Source organism: Manacus candei, unplaced genomic scaffold (assembly GCF_025592945.1).
Source record: "Manacus candei isolate 608988 ecotype Guabito, Panama unplaced genomic scaffold, ASM2559294v1 h1tg000107l, whole genome shotgun sequence".
NCBI lineage: Eukaryota > Metazoa > Chordata > Aves > Passeriformes > Pipridae > Manacus > Manacus candei.
The window spans coordinates 622,987-649,017 of NW_026138155.1; the positions used below are offsets into that span (position 1 = coordinate 622,987).

Here is a 26,031-nt window from a genome sequence, read left to right on the forward strand (position 1 = left end):
CCTGCTGTCCACTTAAAAGTGGGATGAGAAGGAATTATGGATCTTTTTTTTTTTTTTCTTTTGTGTTTTTTTTTTTCCTCCCCCAAGCTGTGGGGAGGAGGGATGAAGCTTTCATTTGTGTGCACAGGGCATTCCTGGCAGGGTAACACCCTGCACTCATCCAGTCAGCTCCCAGCAAGGTCCAACATGATTTTCTGCAGCTCACAACTGTGTAGGGTTCTCTTTCAAACTTCCATGTTGTGATTTTAAATCTTGAAACTCCTCTGCAGCCAGAGAACAGCCTCATATACTGGTGCTGTGTTGTGGTATTCCTCACAGCAGGTTTTTAAAGGGAGCTTTTGAAATGCTGTAGGTGTAGGGCAAATGCTTCGATTACTGATGTCTTATGCTGATAAGAAAAAGTTGAATTTGTACACAAAGTGCAGTTCACAGAAAAACATCCCTGTGAGAATGGAAAAATCTATAAGTCCCTTTGTTTTCGGATCTACCTACTTATCAAAGAGGGTGAGGAAACCACTTATGTGTCTGGCTGAAGGGTTTCTAATACTGCCACCCTGGAGAGCTGTAATAAATAAAGAGCTGAGAGGTGTTTTGGGCAAAGCAGTGAAGGAAAATTGCTGTGTGAGAGAGTATAGACAAAAGTTTTCTTTATTTTTCTTCCAGTAAGTCTGCGAACTGCTATTTGCAGTCGGAGTCAGAGATGCTGTCCTGCCAGAGAGACACAGTCATAAAGGCAAGGTGTTGCTTTGAGCAAAGACATACTGGGGGAAATAGGTGTTTTTGGAGTTGAATGCCCAAAAACAGGCCCTGTGGGTACAGCAAGGGATGCTCCTGTGTGCCCACCTGCCACATGTTACTGTGGATTTGCCAATCACCTTGGTTCTGTTTTTTAAACTTAAGTTTTTATATTTTATGTCATGACATCGTAACACACCTCCTTATCAAAACAGTATAACTTTTACTGGTTTGCACTCCAGCTCCTTCCTCTGGGCTGGGAGCACCAGAGGACTTTGAAGGAGGCTTTGAAGACGCCTCGTTGCAAACAGCATTCAGGATGCTCCGACTCCGGTGCTGCGGCACCGGCCGGTCCCTCGGTGCTGGTAAAAATGCCTTCATGGCCTCAGCGCAGGAGCATCCTCCTCACGCTCCAGCGCCCTGCCTCGCACGTATTTTCTGTGTGCATTAGGTTTAGAATGGGAACTCTTGCTCTGAGCAAATTAAAAGGGGTTCTGATAACTCCTCGTTCCAAGTCAATTAGCTGCTTCCGGCTTCAAATCCACTTAGAAGACTCGGAAAGGGGGGGAGTGCTCTTTGAAAAGCCAGTAATAGCAGTTTACGGTTAATATTGATAAAGGAGCGCGGCTCTGTGTCATTGTGCTGCGTCTGGTGGAAGGAAAGCTTCTCTTTTGTGCTCCTGCTAAGCAGCAGGACTCGGATGGGAGGCAAAGGTCTTTCTCTTAACTCAGTTAAGAAGGCTCGGTTCCCTGTGTGGCTTGAAATGAAAATACAGCCATAAAATGGTCAAGGTTGCAGGAATTCCCACAACCGCTCAAAGCAAGGGTTCTGCCCCCCTGCCCTTGAACTTTGGGTGGCTGCAGCATCTCATTTCTCCCGAGTTTGCTCAGGATTGTGCACAGTTTGTGGCAGGAGTGCTTTTTATTGCCGTTAGACGATGTCGGAGACAATTACGGCACCCGTAATTGGGTGATAAAACAGCACGTGGTATTAAGGAAAAAGCTGCAGAACTCTTGTTTATCAATGGCCTAATTACATTAACTGAAGAGATAAAAATGTCTTCAAATTGCTGTCCCGCAGTTGGGAGCTTTTCACATAAGGAAGGTTTGAATTTGCCACAGGGACTGTCAGTGGGGTGAAGTTGCCTGGAGTTTTATGGGAGAAATTAGAAAATCAAAGAAGGCTACATCTCAGTTCTTGGCCTTCAGATTGGTTTGGAACTGTGCATTTCTGCCCAAATTGAACAGTGTAAATCTGTACTGTTTGTATCTCCTTTTCTATCCAGAAAAATCAGAAGAAATGATTCAATGCCACCAGTATCAGAATCCTTTGATTTTTGTGGCTCAAATGAACTTTCAACATCTGAATTCCAGAAACGTGTGCTGTTAGCAGAGCTCATTCTGCTGCCAGAGTAAAACAGAAACTGAAGGAGGATTTAAAAACAGAGGTATTATTTATATACATAAATGTGTATGGAGGGAGATGGAGAATATGACTGATCTGTATATTTCCTACTCCTAAGGAAATCCTTTTAGCGGGGAAGGAGAATTTTCCAAGTCCTGATGTTTCAAATCCTAGCTGTATTATATAACTACATTCTCTTTTGCTACTATATAATATATGATTGGTAAATACTTTGTATTAGATCTGTCTTGAAATAAGCCCTAATTGTCCTTCTGTAAGTATTGATCCATACATCTGGTGTCTCAAACTGAGTTGAAAACCTGAATGTGGTGATGGTGGGAATTGTTTGAATGACTTCTTTTAAGACTGAGGATTACTCAGATCCCTTTATTGTCTTAGGAATGACAATTACAAAAATAGCTTCGTTCAATTCTAATGATAATAATATAATTAGTAATAATATATAAGTAATACAGAACTGTGGGGACTGTGGTGGGAATGGTACCTCTTCTTTTGACCTCTGTGAAGTGACTGCTGCTCATCTGTGGAGTTAATGAAACAGGCTGAAATGTGATGTGATTGTTCCCCAGGGGAGATTGAATTTTACTTTCTTTTACAAGTTACCACAATGAGCTGGTGTTATGCAAGAAATCCTGATGGGTTTGCACGTGCAACAAATTTTTGGCTTTTTTCACTTAGCATTTATTCCTGTGGTGTCTTCGGTCTTTTTCTGCTACTAGTTTCTGAACAAGATGTGCAAAGGCCCTGATTTTGATGACTATGCAGATGTGTAATCTGAAGTCAAAGACGACAACTGGAGCATGTTAACTAATCATCTTTATTAAAATTTTCCTGTTTTCTCTATTCTGTATAGTAGGCACCAAAACAGAACTTGCCTCTCTTTTGCACTGGTGTGTGCAACTTGGAGATTAGAGTATTTCCCCCCCCCTTTTTTTTTTAATAAGTTTTTACTTCATTTTAATCACCTTTTGAAGGTTTACTGATCTCATTTCAACTCTTAACCTTGAACAGAAGATTGCAAAACTTAACTGCTTTTATTGTACCTGTGACTGTATAACACTTCAGACGCGTTGTCAGTCCTTCGATGTAAGCGTAAAGATCTTTCATCAAGGTTGCTAAATATGAGAAGACTGTATAGAATGAGGTTGGGAAATAGTTGCTCAGTAGCTCGAGGAAAAGTGACATTTAAACTGTGTGTGACATATTAAACCTGTGTGTTGCACCGGAGTTGAAGTGTATTTCTCATACATAGGAACTGGACCCGCTCATTTTGCTTAGGTCTCAGGGCTGGCAAATGTGGTGATCTTGAGGTGGATTTTACCTAAATTCTTGTTAAATTTGCCTGGTGTGAGCTCACTTCCCCGGGTGACAGTTTGTGCATTCAGCAGACACAGAGCACAGCTCAAGACCAGCAGCCCCACTCAACAGAGCCTCCTGTGTGTCCTTCTGGGCAGGAACAGTCATAACCAGGGAAAAAGAGATGGTGCTTTGTTCTCTTGTGTCCCCAGCGAAGCTCCGTTCCAGAGCCTCCGTGGCACAGCAATCCAGCGTGTGGTGCCACGGGAGTATTCCACATCCATTGTTTAACATCTCATGATCTCTTAGGTGAGCAGTAACCAGGTCTGAGGAGCGCTGCCCCAGGAGAAGCGTGTGTGTGGCATTCCATGGAAGCGGTGCTGGATGCCTTTGTAGTGCTGCTGGTGGAGTTTCAGTGCAGTGCCACCTGTATCGGTGCAGAAGGGTTGGAAACGTGGAGCCACTGCCTTAGTGCCACAAAACACTTCAGCACAGGTGACTTCTGGCCTGGAGGCAATTCAACCCATTGACCTTTAAGGCCACGCTGAAGTGCCGTGCTGGGGTGAGTCCTGCATGAGTAGTTCCACTGGCATGAACAGGAGAAATGTGTGGTGAGATAGGACAGTGCATGGAGACAATTGATCCAGTGGGGCCCGAGAGGTACAGGGACAAAGTCTAGATTGCAGCCGTGAGCTGCTTGCAGGGTGGGGTTGGAAACTGATGGAAGACAAGTGCAAAGTCTTGAGTGCATCTTTGATAGGACCTCGAAGGGTGGTGTCAGAGAGAGGCTGCATTGATTTTGATTTATATTGATTTACAGTAGCATATTTCAGTTGGAAGGTACCTACAGCCATCAGCTCATCCGCCTGCCTTTGTTGGCTTTTCAGTTGCCCCCTTGGCAGTGCTCCGAAGCTCAGCCTGAGAGCCTGCTAGCACGGAAGGAATGTGAGCAAGCCTGGGCTCGAGCGTGGGCTTAGGCCCGTGCTTCATCGACAGGGCAAGCCCAGGCGCCCTGCCTTGGCGATTGTGGGCATGGGGCTCCAGCCAAGGATGCTCTGACTGCTCAGCTTCATGGCTTATTCCTACTGGCAGTATAAATTAAAGGAGTGGCCACGTTACCGTGATGGTTGTACTGTAAGGTAACCTGGGATGGGCACTCTGGACCCGTGAACAAAACAGCAGGAATTGCTGCAAAAGTAAAACCTCTGTATTTCCCAGGTTTTCTTTGGGTCACCCATCTCTTTCCTTTGCCAGAGATACAATAACATAAATTTTGTTGAAAGGGAATACACTGCAAAACAACCCTGTGGAAACCCCGACTGTATCTTTCAGTGTCAGAATCCTCTCCAGAGACTGAATAAAGGGAGATCGTGTCTCCTGCTTTTAAAATAATTACTCGAATTAAAGATCAAGCTAGAAGAGTCCAGTTCACTGAACATTAGCAATACAACCTAATTTATTAAAAAGCATTGGAAGACCAACTTAAGCTCGTCGTGCTCAAAATATATCTCCCAGCAAATAGCCTGAATGTCCCTTCAGAAATGTGGGAGTGCAGAGATTCCTGTAAAAGTTTCTGTAATAACTTCTCTACAAATGAAGCCACCCTTCTTGAACCTGTTTCTGCCTTTTTAGTTCTAAATGATGAATGAGGCACCTTTGCATTAAGTGTTCCTGGTCCAGTAATGCCTTGGGTTACCATCACCTCAGTGTTTTCCTGGGAAGGTTTGACTTGTGACTCATTCAAGGTACCTGGGGGGCTTTGTGGAGAGGTCAGTACAGTTATGGATGTGACCCTTAACTTGTTATTCTCAGTAATATCTATGAAGTCTTGAACTGTGGTATCAGCCCAGCTTTTCTGGCTCTGTTCCCAGGCCAGTCATTCTGCTTAGCAATAAAAAAATGCAAGATAATGGGTGCAGATAACTGGGATTGAATATTACTGTGGCCTATTTCCTGTTTACCTTCAAACAGCCATGTTGCAACTGGGTGCTGGACAGAAGGCAGTTCTTTGTTAGCAGGTGTCTCCAATGTGTGTATGATTGCTGAACAGGTCCAGCTGGGTCCAGCCATGGGGGTTACAGCCTGTATTTAAGAGAAGTGCCCGCAACTGTGGCCGTGAGGTGGGTGGCCTGCCAGGGACACCCACAACTCTCCTCTCTCCCGCTTTCTGAGGCCCAAAAGGCAGCTTCCTATCTGAACTTCCTTTAAATTCGCTGGAGTTGGCTGCTTTGGTGCTGTTTTCTGGAATGGAGATTTGGAGTTGAAGATGTCTGGTAAAATTTGCAGGCACCAACTCGTGTAAGTACAGAACTGAGGAATACCACTGGGAAGGATTTCTGCTGAGTCAGGGATGAATCGGAACAGCTACGAAGAGCCAGGAAATGACCACATTGGGCAGATGATGCTCCATGGCTGCTGACCATGCATTGCCATCCCCATCCCCAGACATGCTGAATTGTTTTGTGGCCACACCTGAAATGCCAGACTGCAGAGCGGCTTTTCATCTTTTATTTATTTATTTACCTTTTGAATCACTACGTCAGCAAAACATTTCCTTGGCCCCGACAGCTTAAAAAAGGAGCGTGAAAATTGCTTTGTCCTGTTGTGCTTTTATGAATTATCTATAACAAAGCAAACCAACTGTTTCAGACCAGTTATGACAAGTTGTTTTCCTGAGGTTTCTTCCCAAAGAATGGCTGTCTGCAGTGTCTTAGGCAGGTGCACGGGGAAAAGAGGATGAAAGCAGACGGTGGGTGATTAACCCAAGCTGTGAGGCGCTCCGGGGTGACCTCATGCACAGCCACTGATGCTTCAAGGTGGCCAGATGCTTTGAGATGAACCTTTTCCAGCATGGACTTACCCTTCGGGGTGTCCTGCTCCTGCAGTACTCATCCACAGGTCGCAGCCCATGGACTCAAGTTCCCACTGGAGTGCCAGCCTGCCCAGTTGAGCAGCCGTGCCCTGGCCACGGCCCAGCGCGGCCGTGTTGTCGTTGCTGTTATCGGAGCGTTCCCAGGCCCGGCGCAGCGAGGTGATAAGGCAGCGCGGGTGAGCACCGAAAGCAGAGGCGGCCCCCGATGAGCTATAGGCTCCAGCACACAGGTGCCCATGGCAAGCCCAGAGCCTGTTGATTAATAGCCATAGGGCAATAACAGCTATAAATTCCATCCAGCACATTCCAGTCAGATCTGTCGTTATTTTGAACCCTTCGTGCCCCACATTGGGCGGCGAAGCGACTGTCCTGGTTTAACCCCAGCTGGCAACCGAGCGCTGCTGCTCTCTCCCAGGGCAGTAACTGGAGCTGTACCCCAGACAAACCAGCACAGTGCGTTAGCATCAACTTGTGGTTCTTGAAGATGCCTTTGGGTTTATAGTTCCTAAAACAGAAGTAGCAACTCTTGCTCTATACAGAGTTCCCAAAGAAGAGCAAAGAGAATGAGGGAGCTATAAAGTAATTTTTTATGGATCTTGCTTGTATTAAAACACCATGGCTTGAAACCCTCATGGGTAAAGGGCTGAGTTGGAGAGGAACCTGGGAAATCTGAAGAGAACATTTGAAGGATGTCTGGGAAGTTCATATTTATGGACTAGTACTCTGGAGTCAGAAGGAACTAGTTACCATACCAGGAGAGGAGCTCATTCCAGTGACAAACTTGAGTGGCTGCAGAGGGGTCTGAGTACCCTTCCTCTGGAAAAAGGAGATGCAAGTGGTCTTAATTTTTTATTTTTTTTCTCTCCAGAAGAATGATTTCTTTCAAAGTCCTTTCCTTGAGTGGATGAAGTTTTGCAGACATTGTCTGAAAGAAATACCAATGCTAAAATCTCATTTTCTCTTGTCTTGCAGAAGTCTGCTTGGTGTTCTGTCCAAGCTCACTAGTCATTACACTAGTGTTTAGGTTACTTTGGAGGACCCAGACCTCCTGCTTCGGAGGAATTGTTCTTCCATAGCGATGGATCACAAGGAAGGAGTTCACAAGAAGTAGCTGTGAACACTTTCTGGCAAGAAACTACTTTTCAGCTCTCGGGCTGTTGTTTTCTTCACAGTCTTGTTTTAGGCTGATACAAGTAAGTCTATTTTGAGCTGCCCTTAAATGGATGTCACGTAGAGGACAGTCTTGTTAAAACTTGGGAGTTGCCTGCTCAGCACTTGGGTTCTGCACTCTTGGCTGTGGTTGGAGGATACAGTGAATCCAGCTTTAGGGCACTGAGAACCAAACTAAGATCACGGCTCTCCCATGAAGCAAAATACCAACCCAGCAGCAAACACATTTTGCTGGTGAGGTGAGTTGAACATTTCTAAATGCGTTGCCTTTATGCAGGGCCATGTGTTGTCTGCTCATACCACTCTGCTTTTATGCTGCATCATGTTCCTCACGTTTGAGTTGGTGTCCTGGTGAAGGAACCCGCATCGCTCCGTCCGCTGACTAATGCGGCGAGAACGCCATCATGTGCCCCCGCCTGCTCTGGGCCAGCCTCTTATTAATGACTAATAGGTCTGCAGGGCCGAGTGTAAAGATCACGGGCTCGGGCCGCTCCTCACTGGCATCACCCCTCGAGGGCGAGGTGACGAGTGGGTCACTGTGAGGTGTTGCTCTCACCAGCTGAGTGCATGGACAGGCGAGGGCACCCGCAGGTGGTGCTTTGCTCTGTGCTCCAAAGTTTACAAAAAATCCCCCTTTGCTTTCTCTGCAGGTGCTGCCAAGGGTGAGACTGTGTGCATGAGCTCTCTGCGGGCTGGTGGCCATGGCAGTGAGGCTCCCTCAGACTGTCTTTTATCCCGGTGACTGCCAGTGCTCTGTTACAGCAGTTTCCTACCGACCTGCCCCTCCAATATTATGACATGAAATTTTGAGGAGTGAGAGTTTTCCTGCCTGTGGGCGCAAGTCTGGCTAGCGGTAGCCAGGGACCACACGTACGTGGTGTTGTCACCACAGCGCGGTCACAGCCCCCAGAAGGCACGGCAGATGCTCTCCTGGAGCAGGATCTGTGGCCGTGCAGAGAAGGCAGTTGTCACTTGCAGTCGTGTTTGTGCTGAGTGATCCTCGTGGGTGTCACTCGTGAGGGACCAGCATCCCTTGGACCCTGTGGCTTGTGTAATCAGTGTTTTGGTGAGCACTTGGCACTCCTGGGAGACAGAACGGCTCCCTGGGTCTGTGCTGCTGTGGGCTGTGACTTTCTTCTGACTGGAGCCTAAATTGGTGGAAGTGATGAAATTCTTTATTTCAGTTTAGTCTCAGATGACTTTAAAATAACTTGGGTTTGCATTTCTCTCCCTTCTCTCCGGAAATGTTGTTTCTTCATCTTCAGTAAACTTCCACTGGCTTGTGGTTTTGTGGGGTTTTTTTTAATTATATTTTTGGGTTTTGCTGGGTTTTGTGTTTGTTTTTTTTTTTTTCTCTCTTTTTTTTTTTTTTTTGTTTTTTATTTTTTTATTTCCCAGTGCAGCCATTGGAAGCAAGAAGGGAGTTTAGTTTGAAAGTTGGCTGTTTACGTTTCTGGCTCTCAGGTCTGCATTAGTTTTGAGTGACTGTTATTAAATTAGCGTTTGATGCATGCACCGGGACCGATGCCAGTGACCTTCCTCAGCAGAGATTTTGTCTTGTCACCCCAGGGAACCGTCGCTATAAAGTCTTCCAGATGAGCAGTTGGCACCCAAGTGAGGATGAGGTTGAAAGCCCACTGGTTTTCTTGCTTGTCTGATATTTTTGGAGAAGTTTTTTCCTCTGCCTGAGTCATGTGTGTATGTGCTGGCATTTGGTTTTGGTGGGTATGACCTTCTGGTGTAGTTTTACACCTGTGTGCTCTGATCACACCCCTGTGGATGTGAACTCAAGTGATATCATGTCCCATCTTACTTTGGAGTAATTGCTCCAACATGGAAATATTGCAGATTTTCCGAAGACTGTCATCGAGTAACCAGGTAAAGTTTGCAGGATTTGGCAATAAGCGAACTTGGAGAATTTCCTGCCTGTGGAAGTGGTGAAGCAGTTTCCTGAAATCATCCCTGTTAAAAATATCCTTTATGCTGGATTATGTTTTTGAAACCAGCATATCGTGAAACCACGTCTCACGTCAGAACACTTGGAATTGGATGAGAAATGCTGCGCCTGCACTCTGGGAAGTGCTGAGAGAGCATTAGCTCCCTTGGCTGCTTCAGATATGTCCAAAATGTTTTATACAACAGGCTTTCTGCCTCTGCCAGCCGAGCTTTGTGCTGGATCAGACCTTGCCTGTCCTCCTCACAGCAGGAAGCCAGCGCACTCTCTCTGTACCCGTGTTGCCATCAGTGGTCCAGAGCTTTGTGATGCTTTTAGAGTGACTTCACCATCTCAGAGGTGACTGGGGAGGTGATGGTGGGACAAGGCACAGCTCTAGGAGTTGAGCATTTCAAAGTCTGAAGCCTGAGGGAAGGGAAAAGCTCCAAACTGTAATTAGAGAAGTGAAATTAAGCTATGAGCTGGTCTCACACGTTTTGTGGGTTGTGCTGGGGGTGATCACTATGGAGAACTTTTCCCCCCCAAAGCAGTCACAGGGAAGGACAGGTGCAGGAGCTGCTTGCTGGGAAGCCAGGATTGAGCGTGCCGGGTTGTTTTCCCTGGAGAAAAGCAGTCCCGGGTGAGTGGTGCCAGTGACGCGCTGCCCCACCCCGCATTGTACACACTGCCTGTTCCTTTGCTCAGTGGTTAATGGACTTAAACCCAGCTCCTCCCATTCCAGATAGCCTTGTTCTCTTAAAGGCAGGACCGAGCTCGAACATCCTCACTTACAGATGGAAATCTGCCTCTGGACCAGGCTTCCCATGCCTTGCTTTTGGAGACTCTTGGGTGGGCAATACATGGTAGATGCTGGAAAAAAATTCCCACAGTTGCTGTTTCTTTGTCCAGGTTTCTACATAGGTGTATCCATATCTCCTGGCTATTCTGTACTTTGAAAATTGTGTGCTGAGCTGATGTCAGATGCACACTTGTGATGGTTCCCAGTTCAATGACACCACACACTTAGGCACAGATTCCCTGAAAAGAGCTCTTAACACCAGGCTGGAACAAGGAGCTGCTACTTTATAAACCAGAGCTGGTTTCAAACAGACACAGGGTCGAGTAAGAAGTTGTCTCCAAGGCATAAAACTGTAACAAAAATGTTGCAGGACATGACATTGTCACGGTAATAAATAGCAAAAAATAGATCAGATGCCACAGGGTGGCTTGAAATAATAATTTTTAGGAAAAATCCACTACTGCTTGTGGGTATAAAACCTGACATTCTGCCTCTAGAGAAAGCTTTTTTTTTTTATTATTTCTATTTCATGCTTTGCAGAAAATTAAGCTGTGAAAAATGTCTGGTTTATGTTATCCTCAAATAGATATATTCATAATATTTGCAGTCTGAAATCACTTCTTCCTGTGGATTCATCCCATTTGATTCCATCTCACAAAGCTCCTGCGGAAGCGCAAGCCAGAATTCCTTTCAGGGTGTCTCGGTACCTTTTCCTGGCTGTAGCTACATGAAATGTAGCAGATGGATGTGGGATGTGGCAGGAGCCAGGTGCTCAGCAGCAGAGGTTCACCCCGTCCCGCTGGAGAGGGACTCGCACTGAGATCCTACAATTCCCACGTGAAGCTGGAGTGCAGTACAGCCTTCTCTTTGCTGAGCCTCCAGTTCCAGCTGCATGGTTTCCTTGAGGAGAAGGAAATGAAAACAAAGAGGCAGCTGACTTTATCAGCTTTTAAAGAGTTATGTCATTTTATGGTAAGTAATCTAAACATAATGAAACAAAGACTTCAACTGTTACACCTGCCCCAGCATCCAGTGCCAGTGTTCTCCCTGTATTTTCCTGTGTTTTGATAGTGTTACTTTATTGTTTGTGCACAAGAAAACTGCAACTTCATTTGCTCCTAATTGCTTTTCCTAGGAGTTACTTCATTTTTGGAACGTATCCAACCTGAAAAGTTCTTGCAAAGTTGTCAGGGATTAAAATTGAAATCCAAATGATAAACTTATTTTGTCAACACAGACGCAAATGATTCTCACTTCGGTTTCAGGAAGGTGCTCTCTCAGGCTTCAACTGTGAGTTGAGATAAACTTTAAAGAGTTCTTGACGTTCCAGTCTGTAAGAGTTTTTGAAAACAAGATTTAGTCAAGAACTGAGAGTCGTATTTAAATCCTATCATGGGACTTAGTTTCAATCCCTGAGAACGCCTCCGTAGAGGGAAACATTTCACCTAATGGGGTGACTTAATTGGGAATTTATTTGGTGTATAAATATTACAGTGCAGGTTCTTTGTGCAGAAAACAGGGGATTCTGTCCTGCCCTTCTCGGGGTGAGTACAGCTTTTTGCTGAGAAAGCTTGTAAATAAATGCTGCTTTAGAGCTGACAGGGGAAAATGCATCCAAGATAAATTTGGCAACGTGTTCCAAAAGTGCATCAACCAGGCCACGCTGAGTATAGTCAGAAGCTCGTTTTTTCTGTGTGATAGGGCCCATATGCAAGTATGTGAGAAAACCAAAACACATCAGGGCCCTAAGAAGGAATGGGTCGCATTAGGTCTGTTTATTCAAGCGTTTGCGTATGGGCTGTGAGAGCATCAGCTGGGACCAAGTCTCCTCCTTGGTTTCCTGTTTATTTGGCCGCTACAATTGCAGTATCCGAATGCTTCACAGGTTGCAGAGAAAAGGAATAGTGTTATCTCTGTCTCTGTGCAGCCCGCTGACAGAAGCAGCCTGTTTGGCTGGCTGACTCATTCCCTTTGGGATGCACACTCGGCATCTAACCTGAGTGGCTTGGTAAAGGCACCGGCCGTCACTGACAGGAAAGCCTTTGGTGGCACTTCAACCTGCTCAGGTCCAGGTGCCATCTGAGGGACACTCCGGGTCTGGCCAATGGTTATGCTGGTCCCTCTGTAGTCGAAGGGTGGATGGTGTTGCTCATCACAAGTAGTGTTGGTTCTGCCTGTGGGGAGCAGTGTGGGGCTGTGGGTGTTCCTTACTGGAGCAGTCTCCCCTTTTGTGTTTGGGAGCTACCTGGTGAGGGGAAGTAGTCTCTGTGTGGATTCAGGTGTAATCCTTGTGGGATTTGGGACCTGGCAAACAGCTCAACCCGTGATCCCCAGTGCACTGTTTGCTTGGGTTTGTCTCTTCTCCCCCAGCATCCCTGTCCACATGCTCCCACTCCACTTTATGCACAGCAGTTTTCTGAGGGAAAAAATCTTAACAGGTCACTGGTGCTGGGCTCAGTGAAGCAGACGAGGGTGGTTGATTCTGCACACGCAGGAGGATCCCATTTGCCTTTGCCTTTCCCAGGAGTGTGGACAGCTTCCCCACAGCTGCCAGGCAGAGCTGTGGCACAGGAGCTGCTGGCACTGCTGCTCCGTGACCTGATGCTCTCCGTCTCCCCTCAGCCCTTGCCCCACTCCACGCCCCGGCTCGTTGGGTTGCTCTTTGATGTGACTTTCACGTTACAGAGTTTCAGTTACGGAACCGGCTCCGTTTCTTTTTCCTCCTGCGATGTGGAGTTTGCTGCAGTTTCTTCCTGATTGCAAAAGCCGTTGGAAATGGGCAGAATCATAAAAGCTTATCAGTGAGCAGTAACTCTCCCCTTGTGCTCCCCAGCTCGGTTAGGCGTTTATTCACTCCAGCGAGTTGTAACTCAGCGCAACAACTCGTGTTGCCACATCAGTCCTTCTTTATTTACGCCAAACACCACTTTCCCTCTCTCCTACCCTCAATCCCCGAGTTCCACGGCTCCGGAGCTGTGCAGCCGGGCGGTGGCAGCACTCCATCTCCCGGGGGAGCTGGGGCTGGCCTCGAGTAGCACCGGGAACAGGAACTCCAAGGTTACTTACTGCTTGGAAAATGCCTTGCAAGTGTTTGGTGCTGCAGCGCAGAGACCTGCGGAAAGATTTCCCTATGTGAGGAGCAAAACAAATGCTGGCAGATGAATGCAGCCATTAGGAAGTCCAGGATCCCTGTTAGTACTAAGCTGGTGTTGTTCTTTCTGAGTAGTCTGGTGGAATATTTCTGTGAGCTGTATCTGCTGGTGCTCTGCAGATCCGAGTTGCTGCTGTGCCGGGTAGGCTGTGTGTGACTCTCGTTCAAACCCTATTGACACATAGCATCATGTCTAAAAATATTTGGCACCGATCTGATCATTGGCCCGGAGAGGCCAGTTACTCAAGCAGCTCGTGTTTTTTCACTGGAGTATATTCTGTCAGATCTAGACCCTGAAAATAGAAACCCAGTATTTTTTTGATTATTTTTTTTTTTAGGTTTGTTTGCAAAATGTTCAGTAGCAGTCACGAGGATGTGAATCTAGATGAGAAGTGCCTGAATGTCCCTTTACTTACGACAAAGAGCTGGTAAACCAGACTTAGCTGAAGGCATATCTCCTTTCAGAGGCCCTAAAATTATTTCCACCCTTTTTTCTCTCCATATATCCTTTCATGGGATGGTGACAATATCTGGTCTTGCTGAGGTGCTTCACTGACAGGACTCTGCCAGTTTTCCCCTAAAGACCCAACTGAAGATTTTCTTGTTGTTTCATGTGATTTTTTTTTTTTTTTTTTTGGTAAAGTTTCTGCAACTCCCATTTCATGGTATTTGAAGAATTCCAGGGGGCTGAGACAGTTTCCCCGTGCAAATTGGTAAAGGATGTTTTCTTGCTAGATTTTGGCCCGCAGAAATGCTGTGTTAATCTGAGAAGGGCAGAAAAGACCAAGTCAAGGAGGGTGACGCTTGGAGTCTAATCACCAAACTCCTGCGGATTAGAGCCGGGGCACCGTGCCAAGGCAACACAAGCTCTATTCCTGGCCCTCTAAAACCCCCCAGCTCCTTCAGATCCGTGTTTCAGGGAAAGCACCAGCCTTGCAGTGTGTCCTAAGCAGTTTTCCAACCCTCTGGGGCTAGAAAGCGTGGCTGTTAAATGCGATAAACCCATTCCAGGTGCCGTTCCTGGGAGCGAGGGGGCCATTCCCGCTGCTGTGGGTGCTTGGTGCCCGGCAGGGTGACACTGGGAGGATGCTCTGCTGTTGTGGGCAGACATTTCAGCAAGGGGATGGCACCTGTGAACTCTCAGCACCGTACCCCTCGCAGGCAGTGGAAATTGCTCCCTTCCTTTCCCTTTTTCCACCTCTACCAGACTGTAGATTCTGAGTTGCCCCATGCCTGGGCTGATGCTGCCTATGACAGAGGAACTGGCCTTGGGACACAGTGTTTGGGAGGGCTGTGGGATACACAGGTGCATTATACACCTGCATATGTGTATAATACTCGGGGAACAGAGGTGAATCCTGGGGTAAGAACAGACTTAACTTGGGAATAAAGCGCCTGTGGTTTGTGTTGTGTCTGGAAATCCAGTCCCATCTGTTCCAGATGTTTCCAGTTGTGTTTATAGCAAGCTGCTACTGTACTGCTTTGTGGGAAAAAAGGATAAAATAAAAAAAAATATTGGGTTGTGCCTTCACAACCGTTGCAAACAGGCAAGGGCATCCATGGAATATGTTCCCTTTTGTTGCCTCAGAAAAGATGCATAAATAGTCTTGAATAATTGAGTGAAGAGCTGGAGCTTTCAGGGGAGGCTGGTGTGTGCCTGAGTGCTGGCTTGGCGTGCTGTGCTGGCAGGGAGCACATCCCACCCCTCTGTGCCCAGCAGCAGCTGCTTGGGGAATGGCACCTTTCCTAGCTCAGGGAAATTTCTGCTGGAAATCCTCTGGCTTCTGGGATTCGGGCAGGAGCAGCCTGTGCGAAGGGGAGCTGGGTGTGGACTGGACCTAAACCTGGGGGCTGGTGCTCACATATGGTTTTGGGTACGGTGCTTTATTATTCATTGCCATCCAATAATCCAAATGAAAAATGTGTATTTCCATAGGCTTTGGTAGTGGGTTTGAATCTGACCCATTTTTCTTCACTGTTTTTTTATCTGTGACAGATTTGAGACTTGTTTTTGGGAGTTCAGCTGCAGACTGAGAGCCAAGGATGAGACCAGTGGTGGGTTAGTAAAAGCACTTAGGGTGGAGGAAAACTTGGCAGAGGTGGCTCAGAGCTGCTGCTCAGAAAATGGGACTCTGGTGCTTTCTTTTGTGATTGAGTTTTATTTTTTATCTTTTATTTTTTACTTTCTATTCAAGTAGGTGTTGGCATGCAAGTTAGACACCCTAAGGCATTCTACTTTCTTGGTATTCATCTCTTCAGGTTTTACACTCGTGAATTTGAATATTCTCTTAAAACAATCGTAAAATTAAATGTTTGCTACTACTGCTTTTGGAGGATCTTGCATGGAAGCAATATGGATGAGAAGAAGTTTTGAAGGCCTTGTCTCTTTCTGGATTGAGTTTGTCTCTATTCTACCAAGGGAATATAAGGAAAAGGTGTTTTATGCCTATTTTTTGGTAGGAAAACAGGCTACCATCCCAGTCCCAGTTGTATTTGCATAGAAAGCTCCCCCAGCGACTGCCCAGCAGTGAGCAGCAAATGTGTGCTTAGCCTCTAAGGAGATTATTTAACACAGCTCCAATTTGTTGTTTTATTATTATTTTATTATTTTTGTGTTTGCTTGTCAAGAGTGGATTTGCAGATGTACCCTTGGAGAGTGGGCAGGGTCTGATTTTGTGAGGGAAACAGCAGCAGGAGCTCTGGGCAGCGCTGCAGGAGCACAGCAATGGCCGAGGCATGGAATTAGGAGTCTCTGTTGTCCACAGAAACGGATCAGAGGTGGAGGGAAAAGGGGAGGGGAAGGAAGGGCAACTACTAAAACCCTTCCCCAAATGGATGAATGAATGGGTGACACACATAAATGACTGCTGTGATGGTCTGACTTACTGTAGCTCGGTCTCGGGATAATCCTCATATGTCAGATTTCTGTAAGGCCAGCATGTGACACAAAGCTGGGCTCCCAGCAGACAAGTGTGCTGTGCTGGTATTAAGGGGCTGGCCGGGGCCGGGCTGTGCAGTGGAACGTGTGTCCGTGTGCGGGGTGCCTGCTCACCTCCGGACGCGGCCCGGCCGCTGCCGCCTGCCAGGAGAGCTTGACAGGGAAGCTGGAATTCCACAAACTCTTGGCTATTGCATAGACAGCCCCCAACCTGCCCGGTTGGGGAAAAAAAAACCCCAACACAAGAAACAGGAAAACCCCCAAAGACTTGTAGCTGGGATTACCTTGCTCACACCTGTCACCGCTGATGTCCTCTCAAGGTCAGAATTCGAGCTACGTGAGGCCAGCTTAGAGCAAACGCCATGTGAAAGGAGCTCTATGAAGAAACAGCAGGCACTGGAAGGAGGACAGGAGTGCCCACAGGAACATGAACAACAGCTTGCAAGTTAACCTGCCCAGGACCTGGGCTGGTTCGAACAGCTCCCTCCAGGAGAAGTCTGAGCATTCCTTTTTTCTTTTCTATTACTATAGGATGGAGGACGAGGCAGTACTGGATAGAGGGGCTTCCTTCCTTAAACATGTATGTGATGAAGAAGAAGTGGAAGGTAAGAGACTCGGACTGCTGGGGAGGAAGGGTGCCTTTGCTGTGGTGTTTGTACGTAGGATGGGCAGGGAATCCTACACACACATAAAACTGAGTGAAACACGAGTAAACTTGGTCGGGGCCAAACTGGCTTTTTAAAGAAATCCTCTCTTTCAGTTCAGGAGCGAACATTGTCGCATGTGCTGGCACACGCTGCCCCCAAAGTCCTGTTGGCTGTGTCTTGTACAGGGGCTGTGAGACACCTGAGCTGTTTGCTTTGCTTTCCTGTGGGAATAGAGTTTTGGCAACCCTTGCCTATCGCTGCTGCCCTGGAGAGTGCAGGAGTACAGAGGCAGGTGGAGAAGCCAAGTGGAAAAAGCAGCAGAATTTGTACTGAGTGTTCGGTGGACATTTGCCTGGGTTATCCTCTGAGCTCGAGAGGCATAAAGAAAAGGGTTTTCCCTTGAGGGAGAACTTTATAAGAGAGCAAACAATTTCCTCACTTTTTTAGGGAAAGAGTAGACTCCTTTGGAAGTGTGGGTTTTTTCTCTCTGAAAATGTTGTGAAATCTCAAAGGTGAAAGGAATGTAAAGGAGTTTACTTTGAGGTTGTTCCTGGAAAATTCTGAAGCTGATAGGAGTGAATTATTTGCAGCAAATTCTCTTTTTCTCATTTTCTGAGGATCAGTTGACCATGGGCTTGATAAACTAGTGGGGGAGAAGGAAGGGAGCATAATAGGGTAGGACTCTACTGGAAAGGAAAGGATGTCACCTTGCAGCACTATCCTTCTCCTCCTGACTTGAAGATATAATTTATTCTAATTCCTTTATTTGCAAACAAATGCCTGTGGGTTTTAGGTTGAAAATGCTTTGAAAGGTGTAGGGTTACAGGCATGTCATTGTCACCGGTAATGGGCAGGAGAGGATCCAGCAGTAGGAGAGAAAATAATCTCCAAGAAGAGTTAGAACACTTCCAGCAAACCAAGCAAGTCCTTTCCACGAAAAACCTGTTTTCTTGCTCTCTGGGATGAAGTAATCTGTGCTGAGTTGCTATAAATCATCATGTTGCATTTAATGAGGCCATTTGCTGTCTGCGGGGTCGGGTTTGTATTAGCCTTTTGCTGCTGGAATAATTGGCACTTTGGCACAGCAAAACCACTTGAGAGGGGAGAGAGGGAGAATATTTCTCATGTTTTATTGTCTTAAATGTTGCCACATGCTGTTGTGGTGTGTGTTGCCCATGTGTGACACTCCAGGAATATAATGGAAGTGGTTATTGGTGACGAAGAGTGTAGGAAGGTCCTTTTGACTGTCTGCAGGGGCTGTGAAAAACTTGTGGTTAATGCAGCAGTGGTGTGTTTATATCCCATGTTCCGATGTGCATATCCTCGTTTGGTTTAGTTGGGCTAAGAGACCAGTTGCATCTCTTAGCTGGGGGAAGGAGGAGAGGAGGTAAAACAAGTATTTCTAATTGCACACGACAGGCCTCTGGAGCTGGAGCTGCTCGGCTGAGCCTGTGGAGAGCCTCAGAGCTGTGTAGCCAGCTAGTTCCCTGGAATGAATTGTAGACTCATAGCGCTCTGGCTTGGAAAGGACCTTAAAGATCATCTGATTCCCATCCCCTGCCGTAGGCAGGGACACCTTCCACTAGCCCAGGTTGCTCCAAGCCCCGTCCAACCTGGCCTGGAGCGCTTACGGGGATGGGGCAGCCACAGCTTCTCTGGGCAACCTGTGCCAGGGCCTCCCCACCCTCACAGGGAAGAATTTCTTCCTAATATCTAATCTAACCCTGCCCTCGATCAGTTTAAGGTGCAGTGGAAGGGCTAACACGTCAGAGTACAGACCTTTGGCTGACACTTGGTGCAGATGCTTTTAAGTCCCTGCTAGATTCCTGCACTGCCAGGGGAGTGTTTTCAAGGAGGAGAGCATCTGTCTGGAGGCCTGGAGCCGTTAGCTCCAAAGTGCCCTTCATTACTGCCCCACTTTCATGCTGTGGTTTCAACCTGCTGTTCTAAAAGGCTTTCAGGGGCTACATCCTCTGTAGAAGGAGGTAACAGCGAGGGGAATTATTACCTCCAGGTGTGTGTTATTTTTCTGATAGTTTATACTTTTAGCCTACTTTCATGAGGAAGCAACATACATATCCTGAAATTGTTTGCCTCTCTTACCTCTTCTTTCCATTCTTCTCCCAAGTATTTTTTTACTATCAATATTGATTGAGTTTCTTAGGAAGGCGCTTCATTCATTTAATTTCACTGAATTTGAGTGGAGAGACTGTTTTCTTTACCCTCTGTGAGGGAAAGGGGAGTTGTAATCTTTATGAGAAGAGAGCTGATGGTGTAGTGATAGAGCAGTCGAACTTGGCTGCAGGAGTTTGCAGGAGAGAACAGGGGAAACCCTTCAGCAAAGCATTATAAGGTGCCTCGAAACCAGGCTGCCTTTGCTGCTTGTGAGTCGGTTTGATTCCAGACAGGTGAACGCAGAATTTTGAAGTTGTCACCTGGAGCATCCCTCTTTGGCATGTTCTTGGGGAGAAGGGAGGAACATGCCTTGCTTGGTCAGTGATGCCCTCGGGTTGTGCCTGTGGGAGGGAGATAGAAACTCTGAAAGACCACGTCACCCACTGATTTGATTATGTAACACTGCGGGGGAGAGGGAAGGACTTGGCTTTTTAAGGAGGGGGGCAAACGTGCATTTCTGGTCAGGAGGCTCTTGAGACATTTTCAGCGTGGCACAATTGCCAAGTAACCGTAACGTTAACAGAAACTGTCCACACCTGACAGAAGTGCGGCCCTGGCACTGCTCCCGGGGGGTTTACTGCCTCTCTCAGGTGGCACCTCAGCCTGGTCCTACGCTGGAATGTGTCCCTGTTGCATTGGCTGTTGACATTTGGAAATGGCCCCCCCTACAGCCCTCCCTGCTGCCTGTCTCGGCGGGAGGGCTCCGTGACGGGTTCTGTACATGTTAGTTAGGAGGAACTGCTTTGCTGGAGGTGCCCAGAAACATGACCTGGTGAGACAAGGGGTCTGCCCAGGTCTGGGGCAGAGTGTGGAAGGAAAGCAAGCATTTCCTGGGGGAAATGAGGAAGAGGCACTGCCCTGAGCCATGCGAGAGAACCCTTCCCATTCATTTAGAGCACTGCACGTTCCTTTCCTTGAAGGTAACGCAGTGCTGCTGTAATGCCACTGCGAGGAGTGCTGGTATGTGTGACATAAACAGATTACTTAATAACCGATTCTGCAAGAGGGGAAAAGTAAAGCTCCACCTTATCCTCTGAGATAAGGTATTCTTGGCTCTCCAAGCGTAACTTCCCTCGGGCTCGCTGCTGCCCTGACTCCGTGGTGGGGTGGAGGATGCTGGGTTTGAAGTCTGACAACTCCACTGCTGCAAAGCCCGAGGAGCACTGCAGCTCCACGTGTAGGAAACAGGGACCTCCTTCCTTTCCTGTGTAGGAAACAGGGACCAGCACACCTGTCCCGCCCTCCAAATGATGGGCAAAGTAAACGTTTCAATAGCATCTCTAAGATACCACTGCTATAAGAGTGAATTCAGGAAAGTATGCTGCTAGTGGAAACTTTCCCTGGATCCTATTATCATTGTGGGATTTACTGTTGTGCTGCTAGCTCTGCAGCGAGGCTAAACCATGGATTTTGTAACAACATTCCATAACTACTTGTTCCATTTTAGCACTTTCCTCCTCCTTGCTTTCTATTCTTGACCAGGTTGTGTCATTGCACTTTGCTGGTAGAAAGCTGTGTGATGCCATAAGCCCAAGATTAGTCCTTGATGGTTGGATCAATGAGGAGAGAGGTTAAAAGGGCAAAAATATCTGTGAACATCTTTACCTTTATTAGCAGCGTGCAGACAGTAGGATAAATGAGCTGTATTTACCCACTTACTTGATTTCTTTTTCTCCTCTCACCCTCAATCTTTGATCTGTGACTGCAGGCAGACCTCCTCCATTTTCAGGAATAACCACATGATCTGTTTCATATCAGAGTTTTTAATTGCTTCTAAAATAGATGTGATTAAAAAATTAATCAGGTAAAATCTGATCACAGAGTGTACTTCATTAATATTCCTTGGTACCTTTAATTTATGTGTGGAGACAAATGAGGCTCTATTTTGCTTTGGTAAGGCTGAGTCAGGCTTTGCTCCTGCAAAAGCCAAATGAGGAGGACTCAGGCACTGCCTTTTTGCTCTCTTTCCATACAGCAGCTGGCACAACTTCCCTGTGAGGGTGGTGAGGCCCTGGCACAGGTTGCCCAGAGAAGCTGTGGCTGCCCCATCCCTGGCAGTGTCCAGGGCCAGGTTGGACGGGGCTTGGAGCAACCTGGTCTATTGGAAGGTGTCCCTGCCCATGGCAGGGGATTGGAATGAGGTGATCTTGAAGGTCTCTTCCAACCCAAACCATTCTGGAATTCTGTGAACTTGGAAATGGCAGGCTCAGGTTGGGACCTAATGCTGCTCCACACAGCTAGTGAAAACAAGATGGGTGGTTTGGATCTTCCCAGCTTTGAAGCATCGGGATGAAAGATTTCAGATTTTCAGATTTTTTTCCTCTCCAGCTTTAATTCTCCATGGCACTTTGCAGGAGGCTGCTTATTCTTGGCAGTGTCCAGCAGGTCATTGCATGAGATACCGTTCTGGGCACTGCCCTTGTTTGTCCTCTGCTGCCAGGAATCAACCTTAGCTCTGGGGTTGCCGGGGTGGGCTGAGGAGGTGTTGATTCCTGCCTGCTCTGTGCTGGGTGAGAAAAGCTACAATCTGAGTTCAGAGGGTGATAAATGGACTTTATACAAGGCAGTGATAAGTTGGCTGTGCAGGCAGGAGAAATGGAGAGGAGCAACTGCGTCAATAGCTGGTGTGGTGGGTCCGTGGTGAGGGAGAGGTGGTGCTTTCTTTTCAGTGATGATAAGTTTTGTGCCAACACATGCTCAGTGCGAGGTGAAGGAAGGTGTTTCCATACCATTCTGACAGTGACTGGCTTTTTTTCAGCTCCTATCAGTTTAGAATCACAGAATCATTTAACTTGGAAAAGACCAACCATTTAGGAATGGTTGTCAGCTCTCTGACCTGGCGGTGAGGGTCTCACTTGGCGCCTTTCAACCTTGGATGGGAGCAACTCTCTTACTCAGGATTCAAGTCTAGGCTTGTTTGACTGCCTGTTCCCACTTTCCTCTGCCCAACAGCGCTTTTTTAAGGTACAGTAACTCTGGATGTAACAGTTCACATGGAGAGGATACAGATGATACAAAGGCTGATACAGCCTTTGCTCAGTCATCAGTTGTGAGCCCCAGATGTGCCAATGACCCTTCCTGGATTTTTCTGGGACATTTAAGATGAAAAGGTAACCCAGAATGTGTTGGGGAGATCCAGTCATGTTGCCTGAGCTGGGGCTGGGTAACACAGGAGTGTCCTTCCTTCTCTTAGCAGAACTGCTGGAGCTGAGCTTAACCTGGAAACAGGTGCTAGGGCTGTAGCTTGTAGGCTGGTTCAGGCATCATCCCAGCCTTCCTGGGGTTTTGTCCCTTCCTTTCCTTTGGGTGATGTTCCTAGTCTGGTTGCACAACACTGGGCAAACTTCAATAGAGGCTGAGAGGGGACAAAGGGAACTCGAGGCACTTCCTGAAGGAAGCGTTTGCTGCTGGAGAGATGTTGAGAGCCTTTGTGTTTGCATTCCTTCTTGGTGCCCTGCTGGCACCAGCTTGGCCTTCCGGGAAGCCCAGCTCCGGCTGCCTTCCATGAAACACGTGTTTAATTATGACTGCAACCTTGGAATCAAGGTTTGTTTGCAGGGGGCTGGTTTGGGGTTTTTCCCAGGGAATGGAAGCAGTGCTTAGTCATCATTCCACAACTCTTTCTTCTCTTCAAGGGGGGGGTCTAAAATCCTACCTGCATCTGTGAACCTGATAGTGCCAAGTACAGCTTGGTACTCATTTACTCAGCCTTGGTCATTAATGAGATGGAAATACAGAAAATGAGGCCAAGATTTTCAGCCAAAATTGGTTATTTTGGGTGGTCATTTGGAGTGTTTCGGAAGGGGACAGCATTTTAAAGGATGCCAGAAAATCCAAAGGTACCGTGCTTCCAAAGAGCTGAATCCAACAGTCCAGCACAGCTCCCCTCCTCTGCCCTGTTCCCCAAAGCCTTGCGTTTTTAAAGTCTTCTTTGTCTTTCCATGGAAGCCAAGTAGTCCAGGCCAGATTAGATCAGATCACAGCAGGACAGGTTCGGTGGCTTTTGTAACCTCTCACAGCTCCAAAGAAGAGAAAGAAAAGCAGCTTACGGGGTTGTGGGTAAGAGTCTCGCAAGGGCTTACGTAAAGCTCAGGGAGAATACCCCCACCACATGTTCATTGTTCTGACTGAACAATGTCCACTCCTTACTTCACTGCCACCCTCATGACAGACGTTGCTCCTTCTACACAAGCAGAGTTTGTAGGATCTTCAGGAAGTCAGTTGAAGACCTCATTTCATTTTGTTTTCATGTTCTTTTCCTGCTTAGATACCCTTGACTTCGCTTTATGTGAGCTCTGTCTTTTAGAGCCATCCTGTTGCTCAGGGCTAACTCCCCTTTTACACATGCTTCACTGGAGCAGCCTCTGGATCTTGTTAGGAATCCAACAGATCCAGTCTGGGTCATCCATCCACTGTTTGGAACAGAGGAATGCAAACTTTAGGCAGATGGCTGGGAAGACTTCCCCTCTACCTAACCATAGTGGTGTTAGGTGGGAACCTTTTGGAGGTCACTTTACATGAAGATGAACCTGACCTTTTGAAGATGTTGAAGTTCTAGAAGTCTGATGTTAACAAAAGAAGAAAAAAAACCCCAGTCTCCAGTTCCCATGCTGTCTTCCCCTGCACAGCTCATTCCTTTCCCCTTATAGGAATTTCAGTCAAGGACTGCATGTTAGGATGTGAAGTGCAGTAATGCAAATATATAAAATGATCTTTGGACAAGTTCCCTCTTTGATTAACTGCATCTTCATTGCTGATGCTGGGTCCTCTCTTGAATCTTAGCCATGAATGTGGGGTTCTTTTGTCAGAGCTGGCAGACTTGAAAAGAATCCCTGTTGTTCTAATCTTGTCTCTTCTCTCATTTGTCCATGGCACAGTAGCTCAGGGTGGTCTCTCCTGAAGCCTCTTTTATATTTTGTCCTTTCCTGCCTTTCTCTCGGGGGAGGCTCCTCTCCTGATGGCATTTATCAGGCTGTGAGGCCCCTACTCAGCCTTATGGTGATTGTTTCTGTTGCCTGATGGATTAACACCTGACCCTTTTCCTTGGCAAACTGCCACATGGTGGAAGAATCAGTTCATTGCCTACTAATACCGTTTATAGAAGAAGGGATTTGGATCTGATATATCTCCAACTGGTATGTTCAAATTTCCACAAAGTGATCAGTGAATCCTTCTACTGTTTTCCCTGATCGATGGGTTTTTACTTGCATGGAAAATTGGTCACCTGAATATCAAGATGTCCTAAAAATCCTATGGGGACTAATGGGTGAGCCTGGGACTGTGCCAGGGCAGCCCATCTAGAGAACTGGTTATGGCTTGGTTTTCCTTGGAGGTTCAGCATCTGTGTCCGTGTGCATTAATGGGGGGTGATGGTCAGGATGTAGGCCCTGCATCTGCTCCTCTGCTGCCACCAGCACCTGTAATTCCTGTTAAAACCAGGTAGAGCTAAGGGCACCAGGCACGTGACGGCGTGGCCTTTTTGTTCTTATTTCTTGAGCTGATTTGATACTAAGCAGGGCTTAGTTTGGGACTTCCTTAGCGCTACTTTTAGTATCTCCCCTTTAAAATGGATCATCCCTCTGATTTATTTGTCCTTCTGGGCCATCAGCTTTTTATGTCATTAATTTCCTTTGACTCTCACACAAAATGAGAAGCACCTTCTGCCGCCATCCCCCGGTTGGAAAAGCAACCTGGCTGCGATCCCGGCAGTGTCCTGGCTAGTGCCACATCTCTGGAGGCTTGGCAACGTGCCAACACCTTGGCCACAAAGCTGTACCATCTTCTGCTGACGAAGCATGTGGCGAGCTGTGTCCGCTGCCCCTCTCGTGTGACTCCTCCTGAGCAAAGCCCTTGGTGCAGGTGGCCCAAAGCATCTGTCCCAGAGAACCTGGGGACAAGGGGGGGTGCCCACTGCGGGAGGGGCTGCAAGTGGCCAGAGCTGGTGGAGAAGGTTTTTGGCTCTGTGGACCTGTCATCTGTAACCACGTGAGCCTGTCACAGGGCTCGCCGGGTTTAATGTGACTCTCCCTGTTCTGTGGAGAGGAGACTTGAAAGGAGGAACAAGGGCTGGGTGGAAACTGCTGATGCTCAGCTCATTTTCAGTCCTTTATGCATTTTTAATATTAGATTTTGGTCTTGTTTCCTTCTGAGGTGCCAATGTGAGATTCTTTATGAACTGGTCTGACCAGGCTCTGAGTCTCAAGAACCCAGTCATGTGGAAGGGATTCCTTCTTAGATGCAGCAGGCAGACTTTATCCTTTGATCCTGTAACTTCTGGCTCCTTTTTCCAAGTGACCAGGTTTTGGTTTTGCTGAGCAAAAGCCATTCCGTTGTCACCCTTTTCTTAAAAGAGTTAGTGCTTAAAAATGGAGAGGATGATAAATAAAGTGATCTTTCACAATGGTTTGGGGTTGGAAGGCACCTTAAGGATGCCTAATTCCAACACCCTGCCATGGGCAGGGACACCTTTGACTAGACCAGATTGTTCCAAGCCCCATCCAACCTGACCTTGATGATGAGGACCAGATATTCCTGCAGGCAGGGAAGGGGAGGGAATGCTGCATTTCACAGAACTTCAGTTGGGTGACACATGAGTGAGTTTTCACCAGTAGAACTGACTCAGGGAGTTTGCTGTGCCCCAACTCCAAATCTGGGTGCTGAATCACGAGCTGCTGTCTTCAGCAGCTCTTGATGAAGCAAAAGATGTGGTTTCAACTGAATTTTTCCAGGAGGACCTCCCTGATGATGACTGCTTCTTGTTTGATTAATAATCAGATGCAGTGAGTTTGCTGTGAGCTTGGTGCACAGTAAAGATTCTCCTTGGGCACAAACTTGAAGGGTTTTAGCAGCAGCTGGTGTAAGTCCGAGGAAGCCCTGGCCCACCACTGTCC

General features: G+C 47.1%; 1 protein-coding gene across 6 annotated transcripts in view; it reads left to right on the forward strand.

The window, feature by feature from the left end:
- Positions 1 to 26,031, forward strand: part of SLC4A4 (solute carrier family 4 member 4) — a 120,936-nt gene that overhangs the window by 12,226 nt on the left and 82,679 nt on the right. For all 6 annotated transcript variants that reach the window (XM_051769384.1, XM_051769379.1, XM_051769380.1 and 3 more), the window contains exon 2: positions 16,851 to 16,924. In XM_051769384.1, the coding sequence (XP_051625344.1) occupies positions 16,851 to 16,924 (74 nt within the window). The remainder of the gene's footprint in view (positions 1 to 16,850; positions 16,925 to 26,031) is intronic.